We start from the raw sequence: 15338 nt of genomic DNA on the forward strand, positions 1-15338 counted from the left end.
ATTATACGTGGTGTCGCTGGCCTGAAATTAGCTAATATTCGTGATATTTAATATATAAATATTTTATAAATATTGTAAAATATATAAATATTTTAATGAAATGTTTTATTTTTGGGGGTACTTTTATTTTATTCTACCTTTTATATTTATTTTATTTCGTTACCTTCTTTTTTGTATGTTATCTGTTTCTGCACTGTACAGTAGGCTACTTCTTATGCTGCGGTATTATTCTAAATGCCTGTCGAATTGAATGACAGAAACATCCAGATGGAGGGGATAGTGCCTGAAAGACATGCAAATCAGCCCCCATATAAATAAACACTGGGCGTGGCCTGCAAACAACCTGAGTCGGGCGTGTGCTGCTGCAGCATAGTGAGAAGTTATTCAAAAGATTATATAATGATTGTTGTTTATTTATGCCTTTTAACTGTTGCTAGAAAGTATTCATGTGTCTTTATAAAGTTATGTTGATATTGGCAAACATATAACTTGATGTCAAAATGTTGGACACGAGTTTAAGCTCGATTGTGTGTGTGTGTGTGTGTAGTAGTAGTAGTAGTAGTGGTAGCATTGTCAAAATCTTGATGCTGATGCAGTAATCCACAAATGCATTGAGATAAACAATGTGTGTTTTTCCTATTGAAATGTACTGTTATTCACTCTCCAGAAACCAAGATGACACATACTGAAGGAAAATGGATTTGATTCTTGACAACGACCAGAGAGGTTACTGCTCTGGTGAAGTAGTGTCTGGACATATTTTGCTCAAAATCTCTGAAGCCACCACAGTTAAAGCCATAAAAGTATTACTGAAGGGATATGCTCAGGTGAGTTGGATGCACAAACGGTCCCGCTGTTCTGAAGAGAGGAAATATCTCTCCTTATCCAAGACACTTTTAGCATCAACAGGTAGGCCTGCAATTACTGATGAATTTTTGTGATAATTGAAGTGTGAAATGTTGCACTGCCTTCGAACTCATTAATGAAGTACAGTTTGAATTATTAATACTGGATTAGGTACCCAAGACCTTATCCTTCATAGTGGCGTGTATGAGATCCCTTTTGAACTGCAACTACCTCATAGGTAAGTTAAGGTTTGTTTTTCGTTTGTTTTTTTTTAATAGTGTTGAGCACGGCCATTCCAAGCATGGGACAGGGCCTATATATATAAAAACAAATAGTTTTTGGATATTTTACTGCAAAAATCTTACATATTGCACCTTTAATTTAACAATATATACAGTGCATTTATGATGTGTATTATATATATATATAAGATTTTTGTAAGATTTTTGCAGTAAAATATCCAAAAACCACTAGGTCAGTGTTATTTATTTTGTTCACTTCGTACTTACAATATCCCAAATGTTTCCAACTATTTGTAAATCGTGAGAAAATTGCAATTTAAGCAAGGCTCCGGGACATGTGAGGAGTCGCCTGTCAATTGTGTCATACCCGTGTTACCCTCGGTTACTGGTTTTATTTTGTAGAAACCATGGAAACACCAAAGACGCTTTAATATTTACATGTTTCAATAGACAAGGGAACAACTGTTTTGATATATTTATAGACAGAAAACGAATTATTGTTATATAGCTCAACATGTTTAGTCTTATTGTTTAAATCTAATTTTCTTGATTTTTTTTTTTTTTTTTTTCTCTTTACCATGCCTCAGAGAAAAACAGTATTTTGTCAAGTAGCTAATATAGCATAATCAGATGCAGCTTTATTTTTAGTAACAGTAATACAGAATTTTCTCCATCATACAATATGTTTTAAAGTTAATTGCATGCCGTTTATCAACACAAGCCATCCAGCATTTAATATGATATTCTAAAATCGATCTATCTTACTGCAGCGTGTAACAAGTGTCTCACGGCAGCCACCGAGCAAATGCACAGAGTAACGTTATAACATCATTTTCAACACACTCAAATGTATCTAATATGATAAACAGAGCTGTGTTACCTCATACTCATGACCGGAGAAGCGGCGCCGGCGACTGTGGCATAATAAAAGTTCCGCTGCTCACGCTGTGTTGTGCAATCGCTCCAGCGGCCTCGTTCAGCTCCCACAACACTCGGTCCTGCTCTGCTTCATACTACAGTAACATTAAATAATCGCATCCATGAACATGATTTCTTCCCGAGTCCTATCCCGATTGTTTCCACCAGCTGTGATATGAAGACCACATATCCCAAGATTCCGTGCTCAAACTTGGTGTCATCAAGCTGCACCTTTGTTTTGATTAGGCCTCTAGCGACCTCTAGCAGACAGAAATCTTACATTGCACCTTTAAAATGAACTCTTGTGTTCCCCCCCACTGACACTTGAAATTTTTTATTGTCTCCTAGTCCCTTGGTTTCCTCGTTTTCTGGAAAACATGGCCATGTTTACTACATGGTGCAGGCAGTTTTAAAAAGGCCATTTCATGAGAATCAACGTGTTTGCAGAGAACTTTGCATCATCAATCCCATTGATGTCAATATGCCAACGTTAATAGTGAGTATGTCAAAAATGCCTTCTGTTTTCCACATATACCCATTTTGAGGTGTGTATCCAGTGGACAATTTACCCATGAGGTCATGTGAGAGGAGTTGTGAATAGCAGTCAATGGCCCTGTCCCAAATGGCACATTTCCTAGCCCTTTCGGTCTTGTGGACTTACAATGGCTGCCGCGTACATGTGTCCGTTAAGTCCACGAGACCGTAGGGTGTCCCATTTGTCAATTTTATGTTTCAGAAGGGTGCCCGCAAGCACCCCCTTTGCGCACTTTTGCTGAGCCCACACTGGTGCGAGCTCTGCAGCACAAATTCCCAACAGTCAAAGTGGCATTACGTCATGAAAGTGCGGACTCGAAGGAAGACCGCGAGTGTTTAGGGTGCCATTTGGGACAGGGCCAATGATGCAACTGATGTTGTAGGTCACATGACAAAGCTAACATACCAGATGAAGTACATTCTGACTTCATTACAGAACATACTTTTTTTTAATCGCTGCAAAGTTAGTTCCTCTTTTAATGTAGTACTTAGTATGTGATTTTAATGCACCTGAAGAGTTTAGCATCAAGCCTGATTAACACATCTGCTAATCAAGGTTTCAGGATATGACATATTAAAGACACATTAGCATCAGTTTAAAATTAAATGTATAATTGATAAAACTGCATTGTAAATGATATAGGTCAGCATAGAGCACAGCCTCATAGATTAAAACCTGTAATAGCGGAATGGGATGGTACCGTAAATGGGACTGATGATCATGAATTCAACAGGTTGCATACAGTTGGTTATACCATACCTGACAGGAAGCTGTGTTGCAAAGCAGCTTACTTCCCACACTAGTACATGCTGTAGACGGATATTCCCAAGAGCAAGTTTTGCATTGCACTGACTCAGAGAGATGACTTGGACAAATACTTTCTCTTCAGTGCAAGAGTCAGATTAGTTATATTCTTTGTGGTTATAAAAAGTAGAATATATTTGCCTGAAATGCCATTTTCATTTATACTTGTATATGATTATATTACACCACTGACACTAAAGGGAGATACTTAGAACAATGTTGCTCTCAACTGGTGGGTACAATTGTTTTGAACTTATTGGCAGTAGGTGAAAACGTTGCTAAATGCAAATATTAAAAAACAACTAACCATATAATTTTACATAGTCAGGACAGCAAAATAATTTAGCTAATTGCTTGGATCACTCAATGTCCAATGTAAAATCTGAAGCAAAAAAGCACTGCATTAGAGAGCATCCTCCTGACCTCTGACTCAGAGTTGTCATTACAGTCTCCAGTGTCACAAACCTGTAAGAAGATGATCGGCTGCTGGATCTTTACTTCAGGTCCCATCTCACTGTCTGTCAGCATAGACCGACAGGGCTATTGCAATGGTAAGATAAAATAGGTATATTTTTATGAGCTTTGAAGTTTTCTGGGAGTGTCGGGATGACAGTATTTGAATATTGTAGGTTTTTGCTAACCTAAAGTTAGCCCGAGGCAGGGTTCCTCTGATCCGGCCCTGGAGGCCTACTTGTCCTGCAGAGTTTAGTTCAGACCCTGATCAAACTCGCCTATCTGCAGTTTTCTAGTAACTCTGAAGCCGGACCAGATTTGAGGAACCCTGGCCGAAGTAACCTGAAGTAACCAAAAGTTTGGGGTCAGTAAAGAGAGAAAAATGAATACTTTTATTTGGCAAGGATGCATTCATTTTATGTAAATGTATCATGGTTTCCATGTTTCTTGAGCAGCAAATCAGCATTAGAATGATTTCTGAAGGATCATGTGACACTGAAAGCTGGAGTAATGGCTGCTAAATATTCTTTGTTATTACAAGAATAAAATATACACACTCCTGGGCAAAAAAAAAAAAAAAAATTGACCAAGCCCAAAGTTGCTAAACACCATGCTTTTAATTGTTGTAACCGCAAATTATCGATAAGGAAATTAGCCAAAATTTAAGCAAATGCATTACTTAAAAAGCCATTGCTGTCAAAGACACCATTAAGTTTTTGGCAGAATTTGGGAAGTTGTGTGTGGAGTGATGAATCTCAATGAAACACAAGTTGCATAGTGATTTTCCATAGTGGTGTCTTTGAAAATTTGCTGACAAAATATAATAATAAATGCATCTCTACCACAGTGAAACATGAAGGAAGAGGTGAACTACTTCACTGTGAAAAGTCATTTAATGCTTTGGAGTACAGGAGAATATTGCAGAATGGCTTGCTTCCCACATTTGAAAATTTGTTATCTAAAGAGGAATGAACAGATGTTATTTTTCAACAATGCTCCTGGCCAAATTACAAAGACAACCAAGAAGTGTCTTGAGAACAAGTCCATCAGGCTCATGTTTTAGCCTGGTAAGAGTCCAGATTTGAACCCTAGCGAGAATATTTGGTCTCATATTAAACTCAGACGAACTGGGAGACATTTTTCAACTACTCATGAACTGTTTTTGAAGCTATTAACATTGTGGAACAACACTGACTCTTCTTTCTTTAAAAAGCTGTCTGCAAGTTAGGAAGGCTATTCTGTGCTAAGTTACATTATCCATAGCATTTGTGCAATTCTTGCTAATTTCCTGACCAGTGATTTGTGATTAAAATGGTTAAGACCATTAAAAGACCATTAAATATTTTGCCCTTTTTTTTTCTTTTTTCTTTTTTTTTTTTGGTACAGGAGTGTATATAATTTAAAAAAAGTTTAAATTTAATAGAAATTCAATTTAAATTGTAATAAGTATTATTATGAAATATTATTACAATTTAAATTGAATTTCTATTGAATGTAAATCAAATACATGTAGCCTTGGTGAGTATAAAAGACCATTTAACCATTTAAAAGAATCTTACTGACACTAGTAGTGTATGTCAGGGTGGATCACCATCACAGATCCAAAGGTAAGCTTATGATTCCAGAGTTTATTTCAGGGGAGATATGACTGCTTAGCAATTTTCCTCCATTCTGCTGCAATAGCAATATGTTATTTTAAATAATTTGCTTTTCATCTTGTGTGACACTTTTTTTCATGTCTTCTCTAGGAGAATCACTCCCAATCTGTGCTCTGATTGAGAACCGCTCCTCTCGTCTAGTTGTGCCAAAAGCTGTGATATACCAGATACAGACCTATACGGCCAAGGGTAAAACAAAAATCATCAAACAGGTGGTTGCCAGTGCTAGTGGAAATGTAGTGCCATCTGACTGTTCCAGCAGGTGGAATGGAAACGCGCTGCAGATTCCTCCAGTTTCTCCATCCATTCTGAATTCAGACATCCTGAAAGTAGAATACTTGCTTGCAGTGAGTAATAATTTTATGAAAGACTTCTTTATTTCTCATATTCAATGCTACCAGTCATCTTAAGAATTTTCTTTATTTTCTGGTAAGCATAGTATAGATGTAAAAAATGTTGATTTACTAATAATTCTAATAATTTCTATAACCTCTACAAGCTAACATATGTATTTAAAAACACCATTATATGAATGGCAGTCTCATTGTTCTATATGTTTCTATTGTTTCTCTGTTTAAGGTTATTGTTCAGATACCAGGTGCCAAAAATCTAGAAGTACAGATTCCACTGGTGATCAGTACCGATGGTCATGGCAGTCACCGCTTTAACATGAGTAGGCGTTCCGTTGTGGACACGAGGTTGCTGTACCCCACGTTTACCCTACCAGATGTAGCTGAAGGTATGGTGCAAAGTTAATTATGCTGTGAATGCAGCTTATAAACATTTTAAAATGTGTATATATAGACATATTACATTTGGATGGACAGAAATTATCATTAAAAACAAAGTTAAAATATGTACAGGTATATACATATTTCCAACTTTTTAATGATAATTTCCCTGACAGCACCACCCAGCTATGCAGAGGTTGTGTCAGAGGAACAGTTTGAAGAGCATAGAACTTCGATCTGCCAGCCACAACCAGACTGGCTGTTGGATGGCCCAGCAACCACTTACATTCAGCAGTTCCGCCTCCAGCCTCCTCCCTCTTATTCAGAGGTCAGTCATTCCATTTTTTCTGGTACACCTTTAAAGGATTAGTTCACCCAAAAATGAAAATAATGTCATTTATTACTGACCCTCATGCCGTTCCACACCTGTAAGACCTTCGTTCATCTTCGGAACACAAATTAAGATATTTTTGTTGAAATCCGATGGCTCAGTGAGGCCTGCATAGCCAGCAATGACACTTCCTCTCTCATGATCCATTAATGTACTAAAAACATATTTAAATCAGTTCATGTGAGTACAGTGGTTCAATATTAATATTATATTACTATTAATATTAATTAATATTATGCGCCAAAAAAACAAAATAACGACTTTATATAGTGATGGCCGATTTCAAAACACTGCTTCATGAAGCTTCAGAAGTGTTATGAATCAGCGTATCGAATCATGATTCGGATCGCGTGTCAAACCGCCAAACTGCTGAAATCATGTGACTTTGGTGCTCCGAATTGCTGATTCGACACAAAAGATTCATAATGCTCCGAAGCTTCCTGAAGCAGTGTTTTTAAATCGGCCATCACTAAATAAGTCGTTATTTTGTTTTGTTTTTTGCGCACCAAAAATATTCTTGTCACTTTAATAATTAGGGCCCGAGCACCGATGGTGTGAGGACCCTATTGTAATTGCTCAGCCAATTCTTCTTCTTCTCCAAAATGAATTGCATTTTGGGGGGCCTAAACATTCTCAAAAACTCATGAAACTTTGCACACACGTCAGAAGTGGTGAAAATTTACATCTGATATGGGTTTCAGAATTAGGTGTGGCAAAATGGCTCAATAGCGCCACCTACAAAATTTCAATTAAGCGCCCTTCGTGCTACGTTTCATGTACAGTTATGAAATTTGGTAGACAGATGTAACAGCCCAATACCTACAAAAAAGCCCCTGGGTGAAAAGTTTGTAAACCCAACAGGAAGTGAGATATTTTTAATTTTCTCTACAAAATTTTGGCAGTTTTTGCCATTTCCACATGTTGTACTTTAACAAACTCCTCCTAGAGCTTTAATCAGATCAACGTCATATTTGGTCAGTCTAATCTAAAGGCCGTTATGACGTTAAATTGCGAAGATCTAGAGTATTCGCTGAAGGGCGTGTCCGTGGCGGCCTGGCAAAGTTCGATGTTTCGCCATGAAACAGGAAGTTGTTGTAACTCGGGCATACAATGTCTGATCTGCCCCAAACTTCACATGTTTTATTAGACTCCTGACCTGAAGACATCTATATGACAATATTCAGTTACAGTCATAGCGCCACCTGGGGGCAACAGGAAATGACATGTTTTACACTGTGATTAACTCCTCCATAGAGATTAAACCAGAAGCACATCATATATGGTCAGTCTTATCTTAAGGCCTTTGAGATGTTAAATCGCAAAGATCTTGAGTTTTCGTTGAAGGGCGTATCCGTGGTGACCGACAAAGTCTGATGTTTCGCCATGTAAGGTGAATCACTTTTTTGAGGGCCGAAACATACTCGAAAACTCATGAAACTTTGCAGATGCGTCAGAAGTGGTGAAAATTTACGTCTGATATGGGTTTCAGAATTAAGTTTGGCAAAATAGCTTGATAGCGCCACCTAAAAAAATTCAACAAAGTACCCCTGACAGTATGTTTCACGTACAGGTATGAAATTTGGTACACACATCTAACAGCCCAATAACTACAAAAAAGTCTCTTAGAGTGAAATCTGAAAACCAACAGGAAGTCAGATATTTTGAATTTTCTTTGCAAAATTTGTGCAGTTTTTGCCATTTCCAGACGTTGTACTTTAACAAACTCCTCCTAGAGCTTTAATCAGATCAACATCATATTTGGTCAGTCTAATCTAAAGGCCTTTATGACATTAAATTGCGAAGATCTAGAGTTTTCGCTGAAGGGTGTGGCCGTAGTGGCCTGACAAAGTTCGATGTTTTGCCATGAAACAGGAAGTTGTTGTAACTCAGGCATACAATGTTGGATCTGCCCCAAACTTCACATGTTTTATTAGAGTCCTGACCTGAAGATATCTATATGCCAATGTTCAGTTGCAGTCATAGCGCCACCTGCCAGCAACAGGAAATGACGTTTTTCACTGTGATTAACTCCTCAAAGACATTTAATAATAACAACATCATATATGGTCAGTCTAATCTTAAGGCCTTAGTGACATTTAATTGCGAAGATCTTGAATTTTCGTTGAAGGGCGTGTCCGTGGCAGCCTGACAAATTCTGATGTTTCGCCATGAATGATGAAGCTGTTGTAACTCAAGCATACAATGTCCGATCTGCTCCAAACTTCACATGTGTGATAAGAGTCCTGGCCTAAAGACATCTATATGCCAATATTCAGTTAGTCATAGCGCCACCTGCTGGCAACAGGAAATGGTATGCTTTACACTTTAGTTCACTCTCAGAAAAACATTTTAATATGCCATGATGTACCAAAAAACTCAGGCATACAATGTCCGATCTGCTCCAAACTTCACATGTTTGGTAATAGTCCTGGCCTGAGGACATCTACATGGCAATATTCGGTTACGGTTAAAGCGCCACCTGTTGGCAGCAGGAAGTGTGGCACTTTGAAATGACTTGGCTATATTTCTCCTGTATTTACTCGCTTGCATCCATGTCACCCACTGTTCACTGTTTTCCTGATGCCAACAGGTGGCGGTGAGCCTGGGTGCGAGGGCCCTTTCATCGCTGCTTGCAGCTTTAATATTAATATTGAACCACTGTACTCGCATGAACTGATTTAAATATGTTTTTAGTACCTTTGTGGATCTTGAGAGAGGAAGAGTCATTGCTGGTTATGCAGGCCTCACTGAGTCATCGGATTTCAACAAAAAATTCTTAATTTGTGTACCGAAGATTAACGAAGGTCTTACAGGTGTGGAACGGCATGAGAGTGAGTAATAAATGACATTGTTTTAATTTTTGGGTGAACTAACCCTTTAAATACTAACCCTCATGTCATTCCACACCCGCAAGACCTTCGTTCATCCTCGGAACACTGAGATATTTTTGATGAAATCCGAGAGGATTTTAATCTCCCATAGAAACAAACCAAATTATCACAAGGTCCAGAGAAGTAGTAAAGACATCGTTAAAATAGTCAACGCGACTACAGTGGTTCAACCTTCATGTTATGAAGTGACGAGAATACTTTTTGTGCTCAATTAATTTGTTTTCCGAAGATGAACAAAGGTCTTATGGCTGTGGAATGATATGAGGGTGAGTATTTAATGACCTAAAATTTAATTTTGGGTGAACTAACCCTTTAATAGTGTCTGTCATATTATCAAGCCTTTTTCACATTGCAGATTTACCCTACTGAACACTGAGCGTATTTTGTGGAGAAGATCAAAGAATGACCTTGTGCCTACACTATAGCATTTTCCCCTTTTCTTTGGATTATGGATTGCAGATTGCTGCTCTTATTGGTGAAATGTTTGTTCTGTTTTGATCATGAGCACATCATAATCAAGGCTTGTCCACTTTGCAGCTTATTATGACTTTCTGAAGGGTTTGTTTCTGTACTCTTCCATATGTTATTGTGACATTTACAATTTCGGATAAACTGCAACGACACGTTAGACATGTCCTGTCTAACTGGGCTGAATTAACTGCAGTGCTATCAGTCTAAAGTCTGGCTATGTGAAACTACATCATGATTGGTTTAAGAACATGTTAATTAGAATTTGTATTTATAATGTATATTTCAAAATACTTTGATTTATGTAATTATTTGAATCTGATGCACTGACTGAACTGTTAATATTATGAGGTGCTGCTTTGGGTCCAGGTTGAGAGCTCACAAGCATAGGTGCACTTATGTTGTAATGTATATCACGTTTAGCTAGTAAATTATCACAAAAATGGCTAAAAAAAAAAAAGAAAGAAAAGCTGAATGAGGTTGCATTTGTATTGTTGTTCACAACATTACAACGTAATAAAATTATTTATTTTTGTACACCTTAAGATATTTTGCCTTTTCTGAAAATGTCTTGCTACTTTTTGTATGAGTATAATGCAAGCAATAAACTGAAATGTCCAGCTGTGAAAATCTAAATCTTGGGCTGGACAAATTAGCACAAAAATGTTCATCAATAACCCCTCACAGTCTCGTCTGTCACTTCATTTGTCACAGAGGCCTTTCCTTTGAATTGGAACGATTAGAATGGCATGAATAGGTGTTCATTCTTCATTCAGTGTCAGATGTAAAACGAAGGTGCACAATTGTAAAGAAATATTCACAGCAACACTTTTCACAGTTATATGAACTATAGCTTTATTGAATATTATTATATAATTACTGCAATTTAATTTCTAATAATTAACTGAGTTTGCACTTAGCAAATTTTACAATTGTAGTTAATATAATTGTGTGGATGGATGGAAGAATGGATAGGTAGATACAATTACACATACATATTTCTGTCAACAAATAATGCCGTTTTCTGGCACATTCAGTGCCCATTTTGACATTCAAAGACAACATTATAATGTTATTGTACAAACACAGTTTGTAATTTGAACTATCACTTGACCAAAAAAAAAAAAGTTAAGTCAACCATTTTTGCTCAAAATCCGTGCTTTACATCAGTTTACAAAATGTCACTATTTTATCCCCTCAGAAGCAAAAGAAAACATCAGCATCAGCCAATCAAATAAAATGTACCCATTACTGAAAAATACATTTTCCGTAACCATTAAACATACTCCCTTCTCCTCCATATACTGCAACCAAATGAGCATAAATAGGACGAAGACCTACCTCACAATCTGTGTATTTAACTTGCCGTGTCTCAGTAGTCCCATAAAGTGGATTATTGGACCGGCGGAGCCACCTGAACTCTGAATGCCCTGAACCCAAAGAGATATCTCGGGTGAGATTTTATCCAAGTGTGAATGTGCAATATTTATAAGAAGTGTGAATTATTTAGCATGTGGCCGTCACACAGCCAGTTTTTACCCTTTGAAATGCATCATTGATAAAAAAAAGAAGAGGAGGCTGAAATGAAAGATGTTAACCTCTATGTTAATATAATGTAAACTTCTGTGTTACCGCAACATTCAGACCTCCTTCACCCTAAATTAACAATGTTCTGCATAGAAACCATGTCTGCAACTCTTTATTATTATCTTAGACGATCATGAGAATATGAACTCTGCCTTTTTGTTTGATTGAATGGGGATTTAATGTGATCTTACACAGTTTTATCTTCTATCACCTCATATTTTAGGACAGAACACATGGTTATACACAGAGATGAGTGACATCAGGTACAGCAAATCTTTGTTCAAGGCCTTATGTAAATACATCATCCATGTGCTGCTCATTATTTGGTCAATGTTCCATATCCTTCTCCTCCAGTATCCTGTGCAGTCAACAAAAGGCATTTTTCATTCACTTCATTCATGTATATCACTGACACTTCTGTACTTTATTTAGGCAAACACAAATGAGCTCTTCACAGTGGAAAGTATAAAATACCATAATTCTACATCAAGCTGAAGTAGTTTCAATATTAAGAACCCTCACAAAATGCTAGACACTTTTGGGAGGGAAAAGCTTTTACAGATTTTAAAGAAGTAAAATATTTGTAAAATAATATATTTGTTTTTTGTTTTGTTTTTTAACAATAATGTGTTGCACTTTCATTAAAGCCATTTAAAATCAATTATTGCTTACTTATGAATGTGGCAAAAAAAAAAGTTATTAGAGTATTCAATTCATGCCTGGTGCATCCCTTTACAGAGCGATTGATCTGGAAGTCACAAAACAGTGAAACATTTTCACTCCTGTGAACAGAGACAGGGTTTGATATAGACTGCTTTAAGCTGTTAGATATTTATGATTTGATCCTGAGGATTTTATTTTGGCTGTAATAATTGCAATGTGAAACAGTACTTTATTTTTTGAGGACAGTTGAGTCAATATAATATCTTTTGGCAAAGATCTGGAAATGTTTTGGAAATATGAACAACTACAATGTCATCTTCAATAAGTCAAGTATTCCTTCTACTGTTGCTCTTTATTTGATCACAGACTGTACAGAATGAGCAAGCTGAATGCTCTTGAGTCGCTCTAGGGGTACTTTGATGGCATACGTCAAAGTGACGTGTCATTGGTGCCGTCTCGGACAAAAATTCTAACCGGGATGAATTCGTATCACGTGAAGACACAGAAGATTCTTTAATCAAAAACGTTAACCTCCCCCCCTTGCAACACCTCCTCATGACGTGTCGCTGCTTCTGAAATCGTGTAGTAGCCTACTATCTGAATAGGTATTTGAATTTGAATTTACTCTATGAAATTCGGACATACTACATCCGCCATCTTGTTACTGTCATGTGACCTACCAGCATCAATTGCGTCGCTTCACTTCCATTCATAAATCCTCTCCCATGGTCTCATGGGATAGTAAAGTGTCCATCGAACGCACATTTGCGGAAGTAGTAGGTACTCTGGGAACTTTTTGCCTACTGTTTTTCGAATACTATGTATTCGGACATACTGTACTACTCTTTTGGCGTACTGTTTTTCTCATACTATATAGTAGGGACGTATTTGATTTCGGACGCAGAGTGTGTCTCAGCGGAGGGTGGGGCTAAATATCCTCCATAGCTAAATGCAAACTGGCATTCAGATCTGTGACCTTAGTTAGCAACACCCAACTTTCTATGATCTAATCAATTCCCGAAAGACGAAAATCAAGTCCCGCACACTACATTCTCATTCCAGAAGCCGTTCAATTCAAAAATGCCACAATAAGGAAGAAAAGACTTTTGCAACTTCCAATTCATGCCAACTTTAATAGAATATTCATTCAAAGTTATTTGGTCTCAAAATGTTAGCACAAAAACATTATTTATATCGTTCATGTGAATTTTTCTGAAACGTTTTGGTTGAAGGACATCAGAAATAGAACGGGGCACCAGTTTACTGTGGGAATCTGTTCTGTCACTCCACGCTGCGCCACTTCCAGTGTAGACAGCATCACTGATTTTAATGGGTTCTATTCACATTTGTTGCGTCCCACCACTCACGTCTGGTGTAGTAGACACAGTGTTAACGTTCATATAACCAAGAAAAAACATTTTTAAAACATTTAAAAAACTGAATGTTTTAAATATTCAGAGAACATTCAGAAATAACATTTCATAACTTTTTAAAACGTTTTTAAAACATATTTTTGCCAGCTGGGATATGTTGAATTTTTTTTTTTTTTATAAACGCCACAGATAGTGATACTACAACCGTTGTAGTGTTTGTACATATTTCACATGCTCAAAGTCTAATGTGACCGTGGCTTAAGATGCTCATCAAGCATATGTTTACATAGGAAAAACAATTAAAAAGTCTGTCCATCTCTCATAGTGAACAGCACACTGCCAACAGTTTTTAAAGATACACTCCACATGCAAATGAAAGGCACCAGAGGATGCGGCTGAAGTGGTTCATTACACTCAGGCTCTAATCTCCTTTTATTTACATTTGTGTAATTTGTTTTGTCCACTCTCAAGTGTGATATGAAAAGCCTGTTGGCACTATTCACTGGCTTAGCAAAAAGCAACCCGCTGAGCGGACTAAAGACAGAGTAAACATTATGTTTCAGCATTACAATGCCGATAACTGCTGGAAACCCCGGGTCTGTGACAGATAAGAAAATGAGCTGACTGTCAACCGTCAAACACCAGGTCTCAAAAACACCTCCACCTTTGTTTTGTTTGTTCCATCACTTCCACCAAAGCTTTGTTTGTTTTCATGGGCTTAGCAGAAGCAAGTGGGGTGCTCAAATCAAGGACACAGGGTCGAATGAGAGTTGTGCAGTAGGAAAGGGAGTGACGCCACATGCTGCGATGCCTGAATTTTCCCTGTTCTTATGTGTGGGGTTAAGTGAAGTCACTGAAGGTTTATCTGCCTTCATATTGCTCCCTGCCACCATCAATAAAATGCAACAATGTGTCTTGAAAAGTCAGCTTATAAAAGTTTCAGGAAACTCTGAGAGCTTAAGTGATCTTCCTCCGGCTCCGCAGTAGCCCTGCAGCATCCAGGATGTCTGCTTATATTAATTTCACGGAGTTTAAGAGGTCAGCAAACTCATTTGGAGATTCTTATTCATTTATGAACCTAGCAATCCCCTGTTCTGCACCGCTCTAAGCTACAGGGCCTCAGATGCTAAAATTTACATGGAATATTATATAGTTAGGTGTGTGAAAAAGTATAGTGCTCTTTGCTCAAGCAGCCAGATTAAGACTAAGCAATGCACTCAGAGATGACAGTCACCCACATTTTAATGAAAAGGCAGGTGGATGAACTGTTGTTTCATATGCTCTGTTTTCCAAAGCTTTTGGACCATTGCTAAAATTCAGAAGATTTCTAATAAGACTGAAAGAAAGCTGCTTAACAAGAGACCTGAGGGGAGCAGTCAGTGAAACAAGAGTAAATGAGCTCCAAAACTGCTCAGGAGAGTGCAGATGAATTAATAATCTATACTGTTAGAAAATCTTAGTTAGAAAAATAATAAAAAATAAATGTACATAAACATGCATGGTGGTAAGGATGAAAAACAAAGCACTACTTTTTAAAAAAGTGACTCTACATTACAGTATATTATTAAAATTCATACCAATGCATTTAAAATCTGAAAATGTCATTAAAAAAAATGTGGATACGGCTCATCATCTTCAACATCTTCTCGGAAAACATCCATTCCTGTTCACGTAAAATCCAACTCATCCCTGCTAACAAGATTTTCCTCTAATTTATTATTTTTTCCTATCTCCTGGAGTACTTTAGCATTGATATTATGGAGAATAAATATTTTTTT

General features: G+C 37.3%; 1 protein-coding gene across 3 annotated transcripts; it reads left to right on the plus strand.

Annotated features, from left to right (window-relative positions):
* The first annotated feature begins 250 nt into the window (after nt 1–250).
* On the plus strand, nt 251–10482 carry LOC125254843 (arrestin domain-containing protein 4-like). 3 transcript variants are annotated; one of them, XM_048169679.1, is made up of 9 exons: nt 251–372; nt 668–909; nt 1018–1084; nt 2355–2502; nt 3794–3896; nt 5547–5803; nt 6036–6195; nt 6364–6515; nt 9825–10482. In XM_048169679.1, exons 2-9 carry the CDS (start codon nt 696–698, stop codon nt 9843–9845), a joined length of 1122 nt encoding a protein of 373 aa, XP_048025636.1. In that variant the 5' UTR covers nt 251–372; nt 668–695; the 3' UTR covers nt 9846–10482. The 3 variants fall into 3 exon arrangements, with proteins under 3 accessions (XP_048025636.1, XP_048025638.1, XP_048025637.1); XM_048169681.1 differs by lacking the exon at nt 251–372 and having other exon boundaries at nt 697–827; XM_048169680.1 differs by lacking the exon at nt 251–372 and having other exon boundaries at nt 783–909; nt 994–1084.
* Nucleotides 10483–15338: the final 4856 nt, after the last annotated feature.

The sequence above is a fragment of the Megalobrama amblycephala genome, linkage group LG19 (assembly GCF_018812025.1).
Source record: "Megalobrama amblycephala isolate DHTTF-2021 linkage group LG19, ASM1881202v1, whole genome shotgun sequence".
Classification (NCBI taxonomy): Eukaryota; Metazoa; Chordata; class Actinopteri; order Cypriniformes; family Xenocyprididae; genus Megalobrama; species Megalobrama amblycephala.

Bases quoted from the DNA above. Each gene is read 5' to 3' on its own strand.
- LOC125254843 (XM_048169679.1), top strand. From the start codon at position 696: ATGGATTTGATTCTTGACAACGACCAGAGAGGTTACTGCTCTGGTGAA. The intron at 2,503-3,793 runs GTGAGTATGTCA...TTGTCATTACAG, and splicing joins TCAATATGCCAACGTTAATA to TCTCCAGTGTCACAAACCTG. The intron at 5,804-6,035 runs GTGAGTAATAAT...TCTCTGTTTAAG, and splicing joins AAGTAGAATACTTGCTTGCA to GTTATTGTTCAGATACCAGG.